This window comes from Betta splendens, chromosome 10 (assembly GCF_900634795.4).
Source record: "Betta splendens chromosome 10, fBetSpl5.4, whole genome shotgun sequence".
NCBI lineage: Eukaryota > Metazoa > Chordata > Actinopteri > Anabantiformes > Osphronemidae > Betta > Betta splendens.
The window spans coordinates 10,972,147-10,989,174 of record NC_040890.2 but is presented as its reverse complement, the minus strand read 5'-3'; the positions used below and the strand labels follow the sequence as shown (position 1 = coordinate 10,989,174).

Below are 17,028 nucleotides of genomic sequence, written 5' to 3'. Positions count from 1 at the left end.
CTGGTGTGATGTATTAAAATTAATTATTGCCTATGTATATAAATACCTTCAGAATACTGTACATCAAATCATCAATACTCTATTGTCGTCCACGTCACCAAAATGTTGTGAAATATATCCTACTATTATAACATTAACATCCCGATAGAGTGAAAAAAAGTCTCTAATATTTATATTATGCTAGCTGGTCCAAAATAATCAAATTAATAGCAAAATTGAACAACAGTAGTTAAAATGTAGAGTGATCCTGTGTTACAAATGTGCCGCAGATTTTTATATTATAGTGTCCCCAAGTGGGTTAGTTTGAGAATGCCATCATTATATTGAACAAATTCATAAAGATTATTCAATGTTTAATATCAAGATAAAGCTTTAGCATTTAGATTTTATTTTGTTCATAAAATTGTAAAAACAGGAGGGACCTTATTTTTAATGGGCAACTGCTTTATTTTTCCCATCTTCATTAAGAAGGTTCATTTTCTAACATAAAGGTAACTAACACTGATAATTTGTTAAAAAAATAATTACTCGCTGGTAAACCAGCAAATACATTCAAGTAATATTGAACCAGTGCCGTATTTATGTTTTGCCTTCTAGACTTCGTGCAATTTGTCCCTCCGTGCGCGCCGTTGTTAACGTCACTTCCGTTATTGCGTAGTTCCGGTTTTAGATTTTTTTTCATCCATGCTACTGATTGCTGGATTTTCCACCGAAAAAGGCAAGTCAAGAAGCAAGAGCCTCTAAAACCACAATCACAATGTTCAAACTAGAAGGACTCGGACCTAAAATGGACCCAGAGGAGATGAAGAAGAAAATGCGGCAAGATGTGATTTCATCTTTACGAAACTTCCTTATTTACGTCGCCCTCCTCCGAGCCAGTGAGTACAAGCACATGACATTGGCACTTGGTTAAATACTAATTATGCGTTCGCTAGATCCTGGGGTAAACATTCGACAGCACAAGGCAACAGTCGCAATAATTTTTCTAGCAAACAGTGCTTATAACAGAAGAAATGACATGTCCTGCACAAATGGGCCTAAAACAGGGAGGTCATGTTCACAAGCCAACCAACGTACCTGAATAAGTCACAACCTCTTCAAGATGATGTACAGGGACGATCAGTCACTGTAAATATTTAGTGGACGTTACTGCTGTAAAAGTATAGAAGGCAGTTACTGAAGACACTGCTTCATTTATAGTTATATTTATGCAACCTTTTGAGGCAAATTCAAACTAGTTTACAAACTTCTTAGAACAATGACTTATAAACCCATCACAAAACACAAAAACACGCTCACTGGAGAGACTTAGGGTTGCAGGCTGTAATACCATGATAATAAACCTTATGCTTCTGTTTCTGCAGCTCCATATGTGTTAAAGAAACTGGACAGTATATGAGCAAAGCAGCTGTTTCAACTTCCTTCTTTCCATCCATCTACTGAGAGTTCACCGCATCAGAGATGATGTTGATCGCCACAAGCAGACAGATGGGGACAAGCGGGGCACACACTGAGAAAGACATTAGCATCTGTCCATCTCTGCACCAGAGGAAGCAACTCGTTCTTACTTCTAGTCTTGATCCTTGTAAAAATGTGTTTAGTTTTCTTGTTAAAGTCTGATAGTCTGCATACATGTCATACAATAAAATGGAAAATGAATCTGTTTGTTGAAATGTAAAATATGTTATGTACATAATAAGTGATACAGTCAAGAATCAGCAGCATAATACAATAATATAAAGGAGAATATTTAATTTAAAATGTCCAGAAACGATTAACTAAAACAGGCATAAATTGTCAGGGGTGAATCACAGAAAGGATGTAATTCACCAGATTAACCGCGTGGGGGCAGTGTTATATTGAGCAGATCGGTGAGACTACAAGCGACGGAGCCGTCGACAGCAGACGCTAAATCGACCGTCTTGAGCCTCGCAACCATAGAGCCGAATAACGCGGACAGTATTTGGAGCAATAACTGGAGACGTAGCAGGAGACGAGCACACGTGCAGACAGTGGGTAGTTTTTTTGAAAACAAAGGCCGGATCGGCGCCGCATCCCTCCCGGGTATTGTCGGATTAGGCCCGCCCATACTCCAGAGCATCTCTAGGAAACCCGGCTACAGGAGACAATGGACCGCTCCTCATCGCACCGGAGGTAGACGGCTGTAAAACTTAATTACTCTCTCTGAGCAGCTGAAACCTGGATAGCGAGAAGGGTTTACATTGCTGTTCCCGAGCAGCTGGATCTGCCATAAGCATGACCTTCTCTGCGTTTGCTGTATTTCCACTTGTAACTGGGACATCTGTAAAACTTTAACATCATTAAGTTACACCCTCTATTATGGACTTCCCAGGCCATTTCCAGCACATCTTCAAGCAGCTCAACCACCAGCGCCTCCATGCTCAGCTGTGCGACTGTGTGGTGGTGGTTGGAGGCCAGAGCTTCCAGGCTCACCGCTCCATCCTGGCAGCGTGCAGCTCTCACTTCAAAGCTCTCCTAAACTCCAATGATAGTGCCGATGAGGACGCGAGGCCGAGAGCTGATCGAGCTAGAGGAGGAGCCCCCAGTGTGATGGAGCTCGATCCGGAGGTGGTGACCCCTGAGGCCTTCTCCACCCTGCTAGACATGATTTACACATCCACCCTGTCCCTGAGGGCCTCCAATGTGATGGATGTGCTGCTGGCAGCCTCGCACCTGCACCTCAACACGGTGGTGAAGGCCTGCAAACTCCATATATCAAGGAAAAACTTCCCAGCGACACCACCGAAAGGATGGAGGTCAGTGCAACGGCAGCAGCACAGTCCTGCCTTACAGGTGGAGACGTCCGCTTCACTTCAGAATGTCACATCTGCCGTGGAGGAGGACTTTAATAAGGGTTTCGCCACTGAGGTAACTCAGTCAGGTGGGGGTGAATGTCAGGGGACAAGGAGGACACTCAGTGGTCAGGAGGCTGGAGCACCGTCACCCAATCTTAAAAGGAAGTCACAAGAGGAAAGGCTCATTGACAGAAAGAGGTCCTGTGGGCCGCCTGGGGAAAACTATAAGGAGTGTTCACCGACAATAACCATGAGCAGCAGCATCACAGAGGAGGCAGGAGAGGAGCTGCTGTCCCCAGACTGCTTCAGGGTGAGGGACGGACTCTGGGAGGGCCAGGGCAACGAGGAGGAGGAGGTCGAGCAGAAGTACGAAGCCGCCAAGGGAGAGTCGGAGGAGATCCAGCTGCCGAGTCAGTCAGACAGCAGAGCAGGAGGTGTGGATGAGAAGGATGGAGACGTAGGTGGAGAAACTGTGGTGAAAGTCAAGGTGGGAGAAGAAGGGGAAGAAGAGGGGGAGCAGCCACAAATGGCACTGATTGAGGTGAAAAAGGAAAACCTGAGCTCGTTCTCCCCAGATTTAGACACGGCGTCGGATGAGTTCCCCCCGTCTCCACTGCAGAGCTGCACCGACAACTTGAATGATCAGATCAATGAGAAGAAACTGCCTGCAGACAGTCCAACAGAGGCAGGCGTGAGCTCCCTCCAGGCTCAGCTATGCACAGCGCTTCACACCGAGACACTGAGAGACTCAGGGGATTTAGGCGAGCACTCGGTGGACGGCGACGGCCTGGACGGCCTATCAGAGCTGGCCTTTTCCTGCTTCCTTAATCCCGGTAGTGACGCTCTCGAAGAAGAAGACAGCCTAGCGACGCTCACCGCCGCCGCCGCCAGCGCCACTACCACCGCCAGCGACGCACAGGAACCAGAAGAGGCCAACACTTCTGCTCAGTCCTCTGATTCCTCCTCTGTTGTATTCCCTGTAACGTCTGTCCCCATGCAGCAGCTCCTCCCGACCCAGAGCCCCGGCTTTGGTGACACGCTCATCCTCCAGCCCGCCCAGAACCCGCTGACAGGGTTCCTCAGCGGCATCAAGCCTGGGCTCACCCTGGAGGCGCCCGCCGTCCAGTCCTCCAGGCCCGGGAAAAGCCCCGCCACAACCACCTTCCGGCGCATCGCCCCCAAGGTGCCGTGCGGGTCAGAGGCCAACGCGGATCCTTCCGGCGCCGGCGCCGCGGATCGGCCCGCGCTCACCAGAGCGTCGGAGGACGTTCTGTCCAAGTGCAAGAAAGCAGCTGCCGAGGATCACGTCCTGTTGGTGGAAGGGGAGAAGAAGTACGCCTGCAAGATCTGCTGCAAGACATTCATGAACCTGACGGACTGCAAGAAGCACATCCGCGTCCACACGGGCGAGAAGCCGTATCCGTGTCCGAGGTGCGGCAAGCGCTTCAGCCAGTCGTCCCACCTGTACAAGCACTCCAAGAACACGTGCCTGAACTGGAGAGACAACCAGCTGCTCCCGGACGCTCTGCTCTGAACACAACGCTCTGAAAATAAGCTCAATGTTAAAAAAAAAAAAAAAAGTTTTATTCGATGAAATAAAATGAATTTAATTATTTTTGAGGTGTGACTATATGATGCACTAATTTCTAATATTAGAAAAAAATATAAGACGAATCTATAATGCAAACCGTTTTTAATGTTTCAACTAAACACACAATAATGGAGTGATGTGAAACATGGAGTGTTGCACGGTTTTTATTAAACGAGGGGGAGTGTTAACATTAGTAATGTAAAGTATTAGGCACAACATCAGATTTAACATGTTTTGAAGGAGTCATTTTAAATGATTTTACAGTTCACCTGTAATTTTTTAATACAATAGGATTTAGAAAGTGAAGCGTCCACTGTTGCTTTTGTTTTGTGCTTTTTGAACTTGAACTACTAAAAAGTTCACGTACACACCCACTTTACTTCCTCAAAAACATACATTGTCTTTAAAGTGCAATTCCGTTCGACAGTGACAGCACCAGTACTTCTCTGCTTCACGCTGCCTCCATGAGATTCTGGACCGTCTGCCGGCTCAGCTCCGGGCTCTACAGGCGGAGCTCACTGGGCATGTCGGCGCCTTGCAGCCCGGCCAGCAGGTTTCGCGCTGCCAGTGCTGACATGACGCCTCTGGTGGAGTAGGTGGCGCTGCCGATGTGCGGCAACACCACTGCAGGTGGGAGGGGACAGAGAATCAGAGGGCGCCGGGGGAAAACGAGACGTTTGGCGTCGCGTCTACTCACCGCAGTTCTTCAGAGTGAGAAGAGGGTGGTTTGTAGGGAGCGGCTCCGGCGTTGTGACATCCAGTCCAGCTGCTGCTATGTGTCCGCCGCTCAGAGCCTCGTACAAATCCTCCTGGTTCACCACAGCCCCTCTAAAAGCAGCGGTTCACCACATGCTCACCATACGGGTTTGAATAGAACAGGCGACAAACTAACCCGTTTTTAAGGCTACCTGCTGGTGTTGATGAAAACCGCTGTGTTTTTCATCTTGCTGAAGAAAGCCTTGTCACACAGACCCTGGGTTTCTGGTGTCAGGGAGCAGGAAACGACTATGAAGTCGCTCTCGGACACGAGCGTGTCCAGGGGTACTGCTCAGCAGAGGGGAGAAGTGAGACGGGTATGAACACATAAGGGGTCCCTCTGTCTGTGCGACTGTCTCTGCAGTTCTTACCAAACTCTCCATTGACCTCCGCAGCGTAGGATTTGGATGATCTGCCAGAGTACAGCAGCTTCTTTACTCCAAAGGGCACCAGTCTCTTCGCAATGGCCAAACCTGATCACAAACACAACCTCTGACTCACCTATAAACACGTCTTCAGCATTTAATGGAAATAATATCACATGGTGCTAGTTATTTATTATGGCCTCACCAATGCGTCCCAGCCCGATGACTCCTACTGTGCTGCCGGAAAGACCATAACCACACAACCACAGAGGCTTCCACGAGCTCCAGCCACCGCTGAGACGAATAAAAGAGCAGTACAGCTTTTGTGGGGTGCAATTACCGGTTAAAAAAAGTGTTATATCCTGAAAACATACTTCTTGACCTCGTCCACTCCCTCTGGCAGTCTGCGAGCGGTCGCTAGCAGCAGAGCCACAGTCAGTTCTGCTGTGGCATCAGTCAGCACATCTGGAGTGTATCCGACACGAATTCCTCTGTGAAAACACAAGGCAGGATCACTTAGAAAGGCTGCAGGGCTTCATCTGAAACATCAGCTTCTGTTTGTGTTTACCGTTTCTTGATTTCATCAATAGCCAGGTGGTCAAACCCCACGGACAGCGTGCTGATTACTTTCAAGTTGGGCCCTGAAATCAAAAGTAAAAATATAGATTCATACATAATAAAATCAGCGTTGGAGCCTTAGCTTTAATTGTGTAATTGTTTTATTCAGAATGTAAAAGTTTCAGGTTTCCTCCCTAGTAAAAGTAGAAGTAGAATAACATGGACTCCTTTGTTTAAAAAAAACAACTCAAGTTGGAAGCAGGTTCATCATTAAAAGAGCACTCATGCACCACAACAGTAAAATGTGCAGGACATAAAGGTCATAGTCCATCCTATGGGTTTCCATGGAATATCATTAATTTATCTAGAAGCAAACAAGCTGACAAACATCAAACAAACCATGGCTCCTGCAGCTTCTTTTGATCTGGTCATTAAAACCACAGCCCCTGCGACGCTGGCCCTGTACTACTCTGCATACAGACCCACATGAATACGACCAACGAGTCTAAGTCACGCTAATATTGACAGTAACCACAAACAGACGCCGTCCTAAGCAGTGTGAGACGGTCCCGCCTCTGCTGTGAGTACCTGCAGCATCCAGAACCTCTGCGTCGACCTTGTCTGACAGCAGACACAGGAGCCCATGAGCGCCCTGCACGCCTCTGAGGAGATCTGACCTGGGCACGGGTTCATCTGAGTCCCACAGGGACACCTCACACCTGCAGGCGTGGGCGCACACAAGAAGGCGGTTTCATAAGCATACACATATAGGAAGTCTGAATGAAGTGGTGTGTCGGACCCTGCAGTGCAAAACGAATGCTACTGATTTATGCTGCAGGTTCCTACTAAAATACTTCCTACACTCCGGCCGCTGACAGGATCTCCATCCCCTCCGGAGGGATGCGCCTCGTCGAGTAAATCTTCATGGGTTTTCCAACTGCTTGCATCCTAAATCAGACGTCCTAATGCTCTGTTTACTGTCAGAGTGGAACTGCTCTCAAGCTTCACGCGTTTCTTCAGCGAGCAGGAAGCGCTTGTGCTCGCACTACTGCGCATGCGCGAGGTTGTGGCCCTATTAACCTAAAGGTTGCGTGCGGCAGTTCCTTGTCGTAAAACTCTGGTAGACTTTGGTGTGAAATATTACATTAAAAGTTTAATATAAATTTTGTATTGATGCACAATATCAAATAACTGTAAATGTTTATGTTAAAGAGAATTCAATACAAATAAATGATACAAATCCACTAACACTTGCAGCTGAGTCTTTTTCATTATTCAAATATTTGAAAGAAAGTTCCGAGACGTCTTTATAGTTTCACATCCACAGTTTTAGTAAGGACGTGCTGACATTTCTCGGATTTTGCTTCCTGAGTTCGTGTTAAAACAGGGACGGACAATGACGTAATACCCTAAAAGTTGTGTTCTTTGAACGCACGCACATTACCATTTTAGGAACCTAATAAATACAGAACATTTTAACCACACAAAACTAAAAAACATTTAAGATGGACCGAATTGCACAAACATAGATGTGTTCTTTTTCTGTTAGCCTTTTATGATTAAACTCAGAGATTAAGAGTAAGTTTCTCTTGTATACTATATTTTGTTTTTGCACCTTATACTGCTTTTTTGAGCTGCCTAAGAAGAATTTCCTCGATGTGGGATCAATAAAGATTAGTTTATCTTATTCAGCAGTACATTAGCAGGAGTATCCATTCTTTTATAACAAAAGCCACATTTTCACATATAATGTCCCGCTTTTATGTAAGAAAAGTTTAAATATTACCCTCTGTGGTTATATATTAATTTATTTATTTACGGCAACAGCGGATCGACGTGGGCGCGCCTGAGCGTGTGCGTGCGCGTGACGTCACCGCTCGCTCCCGTTGGCTGCGCCGCCGCCGTCGCCGCCCGCAGAAGTGTCCTGCGCCGTGGCGGACGCCCCGCTGAAATGGTAAAGTCTACTCCCACGAAAGCCAGAGCGGGCGGAATAGGGAGCCGTCGGAACCCACGGAACAAACGCGCAGCCACCGAAGCAGGAAACTAGAGTGGGGACGCAGCGTGGGAAAGGTGAGCGGCGCGTGCTTTCGCGACTCAACGCGGCGCTGGACGCCGTCGTCGCCGTCAGCTAGCAGCGCGGGTCGCTCGTAGCTTCGCGGCGCGACTGCGCTTCGCTGCAGCTCGTCGCTCGAGATCGCACTTTTTCTCTGTCGCAATTGCTCGTCCGTGGAAAAAAAAACAGGGTTGTCTGCGTGCAGCGGGCAGAAGCTGGAGCGGACGTCTGCTGTCACACGATGCAGATGTTACCTCACCACTGGAAGCGCGTTGGTGGTTTAGCCTAGTCAACTGCGTAAGAAAGAGCGATCTGGACCTTCCAGGCCACTTATTTATGCTGCTCTGCTGTACACGGTGACCAGAGGCACATGAATGCATGCACTCAGTCAACTAACATTGCACCATAGTGAGTCACATTCTATTAATAGGCAATACAAACCGGCATATTGTTTATTATAGCCCTATACAGCTTATACCTTGGTCTTGGTGTGTTTTGTCAAACCCAACTGAGAAACCTTTTCTAGATTCAATGATCCAACAAGTGATTTAGTGTCAGATCCAGTTTTTTACCTAGATTGATGAACAACATTGGCACAAACCGTCATAACCAAAATTTATATTGTCAAAAAGGTGATTATTTCACCCTATTATTAATGTTTAATCATCCAGTTTAAAAGTGAGGCAGCGATGCCTCTTAGAATATTTGCACTTCGGTCCAGCTCCATCACCACCTACTGAAAGCTCACTGCTAAACATGTCGCATTATCACCCTTCAACTTGAACTGAGATATTTTAAAGTGTTATAAAGTGCATGGCAGAGCTTTTGATCTGATTGCATTATATGTGTCCGTAATAAAGTGGTGTTTTTTATTACATTGTATATTACTCGATTGGATTAAAGGTTTCCAAAACACATAAAAGCTTAAAACCGGCTAAAGACAGAGCATAGTTACGTGACTGATGTAATCACGCATAAATACCCGTGTGTAATTCCAGAAAAAGCCTTCACCCCACCCACCGCACACTTTTGGCCGAGGAACCTCCAGAGCCTGTCTGAGCCTGCCAGCAGCAGCAGGTTTACAGGAGACAGACCCATACTGTGCAATGGCTTTGTTGACTCTGCACAGGATCCCATCCATCTCCACCTCTCCAGTAAGTTCAGCCGTCTCAATGCAAACAACCTGGGCATTATCTACCATGAGCCGAGATGTGATGCTGTCAGCCTTCATGTGACAGAATTACTCAGTATGACAGACTCTCGTGGTTTTGGCTGAAGAGCTGCTGTCCCTGTATGTGGACCTTTGTGGATATTGTTACTGGATTTGCCTCAATGATAATGAATTTTTTCGTTGTTGCCAGGAGTGTTCTAGGCTTGTAGGGTTATCTGAGGCTCCTGTTTGGCTCCTGTTCACACAATGACTACATTGTTAAAGTGATTAAATCAACGCATACATGAAATCATATAAACACTCGATCATCAGTCTCTGTCTCTGACGTATCTCTTATCTCTTCTCTTGTTCGTCTCTCTCTCTTTCATTAAGATGCTTCAACTTGACGTCGACTGATCCTTACTGATTTCTCTGGTGTCTATCATTACCAACTAATCATAAATGACCTGACTGTGGGTCTAAATCTCATTTTTTGCATATTTTGTTACAGAATCTGTTCACTCTATTATCTTAACTTGTGTTCTCTCCTTTTCTTTCTTCTTCAAACCCTCATTGTTCCTCTCCTGGCTCCTGCACACTTCTCTTTATTTCTTTTTTTTTCTTGACTCTGTCTGGACATGTCAGTTGCATAACAGGTAATGTTACTGTCTCTAGTATCTGTCTTCCATAGCCTTGTTACTGCTGCTGCTTATCTCTTATTTCTTTCTCCTTACATGTCCTACACTGACTTTTCCTTCTGAAATTGCACCACTAATTCCTTTCTTCTTATCTTTCCCCCTCACGCTCCTCTTCATTGCACTTGCTTTTCACTCTTTATGCCTGTCTCTTTGTTTCAGTTTTCTGTAGTACCTTATCTGTGTTGCACCACATTTCATCTGAACAGTTACCTAACGTTTTTAGGCAATTTGTGTCCCCCACGTGCAATAGGAAAAAAATGCTCCCACATTTTAACGTCCGTCAGGTTAGAAATGTGCACGAGCATTAGAAACGTCCTCTCATTTTAATCTGTGAATTACAGCTGGGGATGTGCACATGTCAACTCTCTTTTGCAACTACAATCAGCCTGCTGTAATTTATACAGTGGAACAAATGAACTGTGGTAAAAACAAGTATGAAATCTGATAATCTTAATTAAAAACCATAGTATTTGACATCACATTATGAAGGGTTGTTTATTAACCTAGTACAATTAAACAACAGAGGCTGGATATTATAACTTTTTAATGAGTTGTTTAATCTTTTTAAGGATGAACACCTCCAAAGAAGAGGGAGATTTCAGAAAAGGTAGCTTGTCTTTGAGCTGTCATCCATTTACGCTTGTGATGAAATGAGAAGCAGTTGCCTGATGATGGGAACTGATCTCTGCGCATTTGCAGGGAGAGCTTTGCCCTCGTGAAGGGGGCCGTGGTCCTGCTAGAGGAGGCCGAGAGGGATGGCTTCCAGGAGGAAATCCCTCACTCTGCAACGTCCCCCCTGAAGCAAGGCAGCGGAGCGTCGGACAAGCAGCGCAGACACCTCCACGCCATGATTGAACACCTCAGACCAGAAGATACCATCAAGCTGGTGAGGTGTCATGTTCCTCCGCAATGTGTTTTTTATCTATAATATTATAAAATTCAGTGACTTCATTAACAGGTACATTTATCATGGTGAGTCAGTCCTGTTGCCTCGTTCACTACGGTCATTAAAATCTGTAATTGCACACTGTAAAGAAAATCCTGGGTCAGTGCACACTTGACTAGCTTCTATCTGTGCACTACTTCTGCAGCGGCTCTGACAGAGCAGGTTTCCATGCGAGTCAAGTGAGGCGTGATTCGCTTAATCGGTGCTGGCACTATAAATGCAAAGCACCCATTCATTTCAGTGTATTATCATCTTGACTGCAGTTATGGGATGTAATAGGTGAGTAGGAGGAGGAAAATGAGCTGTGGCCCGTATTAGTTAGATGCTAAGGTCAGCGTGATGCTAGGATAACAAATGTAAACACACAGGCTGGCTAGACAGGTTTCTTTGCATGTTTCAATCCACTGAATGCAAAACGATTTACAGTAGCACTGATGTTTTCCAGATTGACCAAGATCTGTAGACAGCTGCTGAAAGCTTATTTATACAGGTTATACGTCAAAAGGATTATTTACTTTGGTTAATGTTTTGCTAGATGTGGATGGTAAAGTAGCTGAACTAATGAATTCCAAACAGTGCACCCTGTTCCACAGAAGCTCAGCCTAACTGGTTTTGCCTTTCTGCCTGTCTCCTGTTGCTCCCCTCCTGTCTGCTCTGCTCTTTAGGCGGTGCAGCTCGAGTCCATCGACCCGGACAGAGTCAGGTATCTCATTGTCGTCTCCACCCTCGGCAGTAAACAGGAGAGCATCCTGCTGGGCATGGATTTCGCCAACACACACAGGTGTGGGTGTAACTAATCTGCAGGTGTGCTGTATCAGTGCGCACACGATAGTTTCCACTCGGTTAACAAATTGCGGTGTAGCTTTAACAAAATGACCTTACTTTCCTCTCTTGTGTCTCTGGCTTCTTTGCTGCTGTGCAGTGACCAGTGCACCATTGGCCTAGTTCTGCCAATATGGAGCGACACGCAGGTGTACCTGGATGGAGACGGGTAAGAATGATTTAAAAGCGAATGGAGGATTGAATTTAAACTCCAGCACAAGCGAGGGGTTTGCTGCAGCGCAGATGGCGCAGCCTGGTGTCTGGGATTTTAGCCAGAGAGAATGTGAATGAGTAATGTCTCTAATTTTGGAGTAGAGTCATTCTGCATAGCCTACAACTGCTCATCATTCCATCATTCCATTCACTCACCCCCTTTTACAGAGCTGTTCAGTTTTAAAAGAAGGATGTGAGGCAGTATTTAAAATGCACTATTTTAAATGGTTGCATTGTGGAGCATCAGCCCAAACGTCAGTCTCAGTGCGTGTTGTAGTGTGAGAATTCTAACCTGCCCTGTTTGGTCCATCTATTGTTGGCGTGTGGTTACTTCTCATAATACCGGTAATTATGGCAACTGTTCAGTTAATTATACTTGAAGGAAGACATAAAGAAGGATACTGTGAAACAAAAAATGAACAGGCCTAAAATAGCGGGGATCACACTGAGGGAGCTCTGATGTGTTTGACTAATCTATCACATGCTAAGTGACAAACAAGACACTTTGATTGGCCGCCATGCATGTTCACCCCCATGAGCCTGGCTCACACCTCTATCTGTGCCAGTTCCTCTGCTCCGTCAACGTTCTCACATTTGCATTCACACATAAACCATCAGCGCAATTTACACTGAATTGTTTAATAATGTCTCACTGCAAGTCTGCTCCTAATCTAATAAAGCTCCTCATCAGTGTCACTTCCTTTTTCCATCTACTTTCTTCTTTTGTTTAATTATCTGAGCTGACATTCATGTTGATTTTCTTTTACAGTGGTTTTAGCGTAACCTCAGCAGAACAGACCAGAATTTTCAAACCTGTTTCCATACAGACCATGTGGTGAGTGTAAACACTAAACACCCTTCGCCACCTCTCTGACCACAGCCCCGTCTGAGTCAGGCTCTATACTGACCCTGTCTTCTTCCTTCTGTAAGGTCAGTGCTGCAGGTGTTGCACGGCTGCTGCGAGCGTGCGGTCAAGACAGCGGTGATCCCTGGAAATGGCCTGGAGTGGGCCCAACACTACTCCCAGCACCTGGAGTCCAGTCGCCTCTGCCTTAACGAGTGGGAGGCCATGAATGATCTGGAGTCAGTCCGCAGGGATAGTAAGGGCCTAAGGTTAGCATTGTTAAAACCATGGCACCACAAGTAAACTCCAACATCTGTACACCTCGTACGAAAAGAAACCGAATAAAATAAAGGTTGTTGTTGTCACTACTTGTCCAAAAGCTCGGCAGACCGAATGTCCAACGAGAGGCTCATCAAAGAACACTTAAGAGATGTAATGAGGACTGAAGACTTAGACAACCTCACATCTAAAATGGTAAGTGGCAAACAGATATAGGGTTAAGAGGAAGTAGGCATGACTCAGGACAGAGCTACTACTGCAGCACTACAACAGAGGAACAACAGGTTCAAAAAATAAGAGTGTGCTTGTAAGCCCTTTGCTCTGTCGCAGGTTCACTCTGCTCTGGAGACCAGAGTAGGGTTCGATATGAGACCCTACAAGGAGTTCATCGATAACGAGATTCTGGTCGCCATGGCACAGATGGACAAACCCTCCAAAATATTTGACTACCTTTATTTGGTGAGCAGCTCTGTTCTAGCAGTAATTGTGCAAAGCTGTTGTCTTTGGTCAGTAAACCGACGGAAATGTGCTTTCACCAGGATGTAGTCATGTGACTGCAACTTCCCCTTTGTGGAGAGCTGTGTTGTCAGCGATAGGGAAGACTAGCGTGTAGGCTTTTCCTGATTGTCCTCTGAGCCCCTGATTGAAAGTCTTGTTTTTTTATCCCTTTCCAGGGCTCTGAATGGAACGCAGCGAACTTTGAAGAGCTGCAGAAAAACAAGTCAGTGTTTTCTACAGTTTTGACCCGTGACACAGGTCACACCGAACTGTCTGCTGTGTTTTGATGAGTCTCATCTTCCTCTTACTTAAACCATGTGTCTGTATGTTTTTCAGTGTGGGTTACATTCTAAACGTGACCAGAGAGATCGACAACTTTTTCCCAGAATCCTTTGGTTACATGAACATCAGAGTTTATGATGTAGAATCCACCGACCTGCTCAGCCACTGGCCGGACACGTACAACTTCATCAACACTGCCAGGTAGATAGTCAGGTGTACATGTCGGCACAAGTGCGGAAAAGCAGAGTTTCAGCTGTGATTGCACACTGGAGAAGGCATAGCTGAAATGTTTTCTGGGGGTTTCTCCCTTGTGCTGACATGCAAGCTTTAAGGTTAATATAAGGAAATTGCTGTTTTGGGCTCTTTTGTGGAAGCTTGGCCAGTTACTATTCAGGATTCAAAAACAAGATTCACAGACTAGTGGCCTAAAACAAAATGAGTTAACATGTAATAATATTATCTATTGCAGGGTCAGTCTGGTAACCACCTCAAACAGTACCTTCCAGCATTGTATCCAGTCACTTCCCACTATTATCCTTCTAGTAATTGTTTAGTAAAATCTCTGGTCTCCTGCGTAAGCTTGTTTTGGTCATTGTGTATTGCAGGAAGAGTGGACAAGCCGTGCTGGTTCACTGTAAGATGGGCGTTTCTCGCTCTGCATCCACTGTTATCGCCTATGCCATGAAGCAGCAGAACTGGTCTCTGGATACAGCGTTGGCGTACGTCCAGGATCGACGATCCATCGTCAAGCCCAATGAAGGCTTCCTGAAGCAGCTCCACACCTACAGTGGCATCCTCAGTGCAAGGTCAGAGGAGGCTTTAAAGCTTTAGAATGTGAAGCAGTATGTAAGTGTTTGTGTTGTTTTGTGTCTATTTATGGCCTCGAAGTGTTCCAACTTTATTTATGTATCATTCAAGCCATCAGCGTCACAGCGCACTCTGGAGGCGAAAGTCAAAAGACCTGCGCCAAAAATCGGAGGAGGAGCGAGCAAAGGCAGTAAAAGGAGAAGAGGGGGGACAGGCTGAGGAACTTGATGATAATGATGATGATAATGATGATGATGATGATGATGAGAGTCAAAATGAACTAGATTTGGGGAGCACGGATGAAAATGAGGATTCAGTGGAAGAAACGGAGGTAAGTGTTTACAGGAATAATCAATTACAAGCTGTTCTTTTAGTCATCCGGTCTTCAAACCATGCATCATCTCAAACACATCCAGGTGTTTGAAGAACTTGATAACAAACAAATACCCAGGCAGCCTGGACCAGATGTCACTCCTGCTATAATAATAAACCAGCCTGACAAGGTGAGCGTAGTGACAGATAAATGCTGAGCATCTTTTATCCTCTGTGATTTAAAGGCACATCTCACTCCATCACTCATGCTTTTGAACTGTTTTTGTCTTTGCTGCAGGTTGTTCCAAGTGTTAATCGCAGTGGCAGAATGAACCTCTTCTCCCTCATGCAGTCCATCAGTGAACTGGATGACGATGATAAAGGCTGCGATCAGGTAAACTGACAATTTGACTTTCCTTGGTTTTAGTAAAACATCTTAGTGACGTACAACTCTATGTTTCCTGCTTGATGCTACAATGAAATGCTACTGATTGTCAGACCATAGTGCCAGCTTTCATTATCAGCTCATTACGTATTACTTTTTCATGTCAAAGCTGCCTGGGAGTCCAAGGCGGTCCCCAGGGCAGAGAAGGCGAAGCCATGGACGACGGGGTTTGATTCACCAAAGAGCGTGTGTGGACGTTTCACCCGAACCACGCAGCCTACAGGACATTGGTCAAAGCGAACCCTGAAAAGATCAAAGCCGACAGTACAAAAGAGGTAAAGAGGAGGATGCACATTCAGATGGAAACACATCCAGAAAAAAGTGACACCCAGGAGCAAGTGTCCTGAGAACATGCCAAGGTTTTTCTTGAAGGTGTCCTGGCTCAGCTTTACTTTTTGGGTTATTTAGACGCTCAGTGTTCAGATTTGTTTTGCAGGCATTTCATTGCATATCTTATTTTCTAAATTGATAGTTTACCCTTGTTAAGAAAGATCTTGTTGCAGTATTGCTATTCATGTAACAGGGTAAATAGTGAATTTTTAATCATTGGTAGTGTGTTAGGATGTCTCCGTACGGATGGATATGGTCTCGCCACATCCTGTCTCTCCAGACCTTCTTGGTTGCTTTTCGCACTATTCCAAACATATCTATGCAAATGCTGTTCACATGCTTAATACAAAGTTGTTTGCTGCCAACTTCATCTAGACATTTTTTTCACATTGTATCTCATCTTCAGTCTGTGTCACATTGCTCACAGATGGGTTTTTATTGTATTTAAGTTGTGCGTATTGACCAAGTCAAGGCCAGTTTTATGGCACATGCCTGTTTGCCAAATAATGTATTCCAATATGCCAATGAATAGATGTATTTAATTAAAAACTTTTATCATGTCAGTATATTAAGAAACAGTGTCACCCTGTTTTTTTAAATTAATTTCTATTTAAACACAGTGGCTGTATGTGTGCCTTCAACCTCAGAATGAAATATCACTGATGCTTTTCATGCTTTCCCTGGAGGTGGTGGCAGCATATTGTATGTACCTTGTAATCTTACTCACCTGACTTGGTTGCAGTATAAGTGTGACTTCCCAAGGTTTTAGCATTTATGCGTATACAGTACGTGTTCCAACACAGCTGACAGACTGGGTGCAAGCTGTGTTTTTATACCGCCCTACGAGAGCAAACTGCTCAAGGTTATTTATATGGACCAAGGTCAAATATTCAATACAATGTTGTTGAGTTTATAATAAGAAAATGCTGATGTTGAATAGTCTTTATGCTGGTATTACTTACTATCCAGTGAACTCAAGGTTATATAGTTTAGACTGCATGCCCACTGTAAAAAATTTAAGAAAATATGCACTTTATAATCCTACAACACACTGTTCCCACTGCCTGAGCCAACTCCACGCTGTACTAGGATCAATGATTCTGTTCATATTTCTATGCCTTGGTGTGTTAAGGTCTCCACAGTCTGTACCTCACTCTTGTTTACAACAAGCACTATGAGTGAAAAATAAATGATTATCAACCACTTTGTGTCTTATTTATTACTATACTTAAGAAGAAATGCTTTTACTTAGAAACTGGGACA

The 17,028-nt window shown here is 45.1% G+C and overlaps 4 protein-coding genes across 6 annotated transcripts; 3 read left to right on the top strand and 1 right to left on the bottom strand.

Annotated features, from left to right (window-relative positions):
• Window positions 1-626: 626 nt before the first annotated feature.
• tomm5 (translocase of outer mitochondrial membrane 5 homolog (yeast)) lies at window positions 627-1,659 on the top strand. Its single transcript, XM_029165807.3, has 2 exons — window positions 627-878; window positions 1,365-1,659. Exons 1-2 carry the CDS (start codon window positions 758-760, stop codon window positions 1,397-1,399), a joined length of 156 nt encoding a protein of 51 aa, XP_029021640.1. The 5' UTR covers window positions 627-757; the 3' UTR covers window positions 1,400-1,659.
• Window positions 1,660-1,809: 150 nt separating this feature from the next.
• Window positions 1,810-4,431, top strand: LOC114864827 (zinc finger and BTB domain-containing protein 5-like). 2 transcript variants are annotated; one of them, XM_029165800.3, is made up of 2 exons: window positions 1,810-2,154; window positions 2,354-4,431. In XM_029165800.3, exon 2 carries the CDS (start codon window positions 2,572-2,574, stop codon window positions 4,348-4,350), a length of 1,779 nt encoding a protein of 592 aa, XP_029021633.1. In that variant the 5' UTR covers window positions 1,810-2,154; window positions 2,354-2,571; the 3' UTR covers window positions 4,351-4,431. The 2 variants fall into 2 exon arrangements, with proteins under 2 accessions (XP_029021633.1, XP_029021632.1); XM_029165799.3 differs by having other exon boundaries at window positions 1,810-4,431.
• Window positions 4,432-4,555: 124 nt separating this feature from the next.
• Window positions 4,556-7,300, bottom strand: grhpra (glyoxylate reductase/hydroxypyruvate reductase a). Its single transcript, XM_029165802.3, has 9 exons — window positions 6,948-7,300; window positions 6,675-6,805; window positions 6,097-6,169; window positions 5,903-6,019; window positions 5,734-5,822; window positions 5,535-5,636; window positions 5,316-5,451; window positions 5,105-5,235; window positions 4,556-5,031 (listed from the first exon to the last, which is right to left on the bottom strand). Exons 1-9 carry the CDS (start codon window positions 7,031-7,033, stop codon window positions 4,910-4,912), a joined length of 987 nt encoding a protein of 328 aa, XP_029021635.1. The 5' UTR covers window positions 7,034-7,300; the 3' UTR covers window positions 4,556-4,909.
• A 661-nt stretch (window positions 7,301-7,961) lies between these two features.
• Window positions 7,962-16,968, top strand: si:ch211-203d1.3 (protein phosphatase Slingshot homolog 3). 2 transcript variants are annotated; one of them, XM_029165801.3, is made up of 17 exons: window positions 7,962-8,156; window positions 9,138-9,293; window positions 10,557-10,594; window positions 10,687-10,873; window positions 11,599-11,714; window positions 11,856-11,924; window positions 12,738-12,803; window positions 12,899-13,081; window positions 13,193-13,286; window positions 13,422-13,550; window positions 13,766-13,812; window positions 13,926-14,072; window positions 14,477-14,677; window positions 14,790-15,009; window positions 15,095-15,181; window positions 15,289-15,384; window positions 15,545-16,968. In XM_029165801.3, exons 2-17 carry the CDS (start codon window positions 9,246-9,248, stop codon window positions 15,680-15,682), a joined length of 1,866 nt encoding a protein of 621 aa, XP_029021634.1. In that variant the 5' UTR covers window positions 7,962-8,156; window positions 9,138-9,245; the 3' UTR covers window positions 15,683-16,968. The 2 variants fall into 2 exon arrangements, with proteins under 2 accessions (XP_029021634.1, XP_040928624.1); XM_041072690.2 differs by lacking the exon at window positions 7,962-8,156 and adding an exon at window positions 9,683-9,945 and having other exon boundaries at window positions 9,153-9,293.
• Window positions 16,969-17,028: the final 60 nt, after the last annotated feature.

Coding starts and splice junctions, on each gene's coding strand:
- si:ch211-203d1.3 (XM_029165801.3), top strand. CDS start 9,246: ATGGCTTTGTTGACTCTGCACAGGATCCCATCCATCTCCACCTCTCCA. Junction 13,082..13,192: donor AGGGATAGTAAGGGCCTAAG/GTTAGCATTGTT, acceptor CTTGTCCAAAAG/CTCGGCAGACCGAATGTCCA. Junction 15,010..15,094: donor ATTCAGTGGAAGAAACGGAG/GTAAGTGTTTAC, acceptor AAACACATCCAG/GTGTTTGAAGAACTTGATAA.
- LOC114864827 (XM_029165799.3), top strand. CDS start 2,341: ATGGACTTCCCAGGCCATTTCCAGCACATCTTCAAGCAGCTCAACCAC.
- grhpra (XM_029165802.3), bottom strand. CDS start 7,033: ATGCAAGCAGTTGGAAAACCCATGAAGATTTACTCGACGAGGCGCATC. Junction 5,823..5,902: donor GGAGTGGACGAGGTCAAGAA/GTATGTTTTCAG, acceptor TATTCGTCTCAG/CGGTGGCTGGAGCTCGTGGA. Junction 5,452..5,534: donor GGAGGTCAATGGAGAGTTTG/GTAAGAACTGCA, acceptor TCTGCTGAGCAG/TACCCCTGGACACGCTCGTG.
- tomm5 (XM_029165807.3), top strand. CDS start 758: ATGTTCAAACTAGAAGGACTCGGACCTAAAATGGACCCAGAGGAGATG. Junction 879..1,364: donor CGTCGCCCTCCTCCGAGCCA/GTGAGTACAAGC, acceptor CTGTTTCTGCAG/CTCCATATGTGTTAAAGAAA.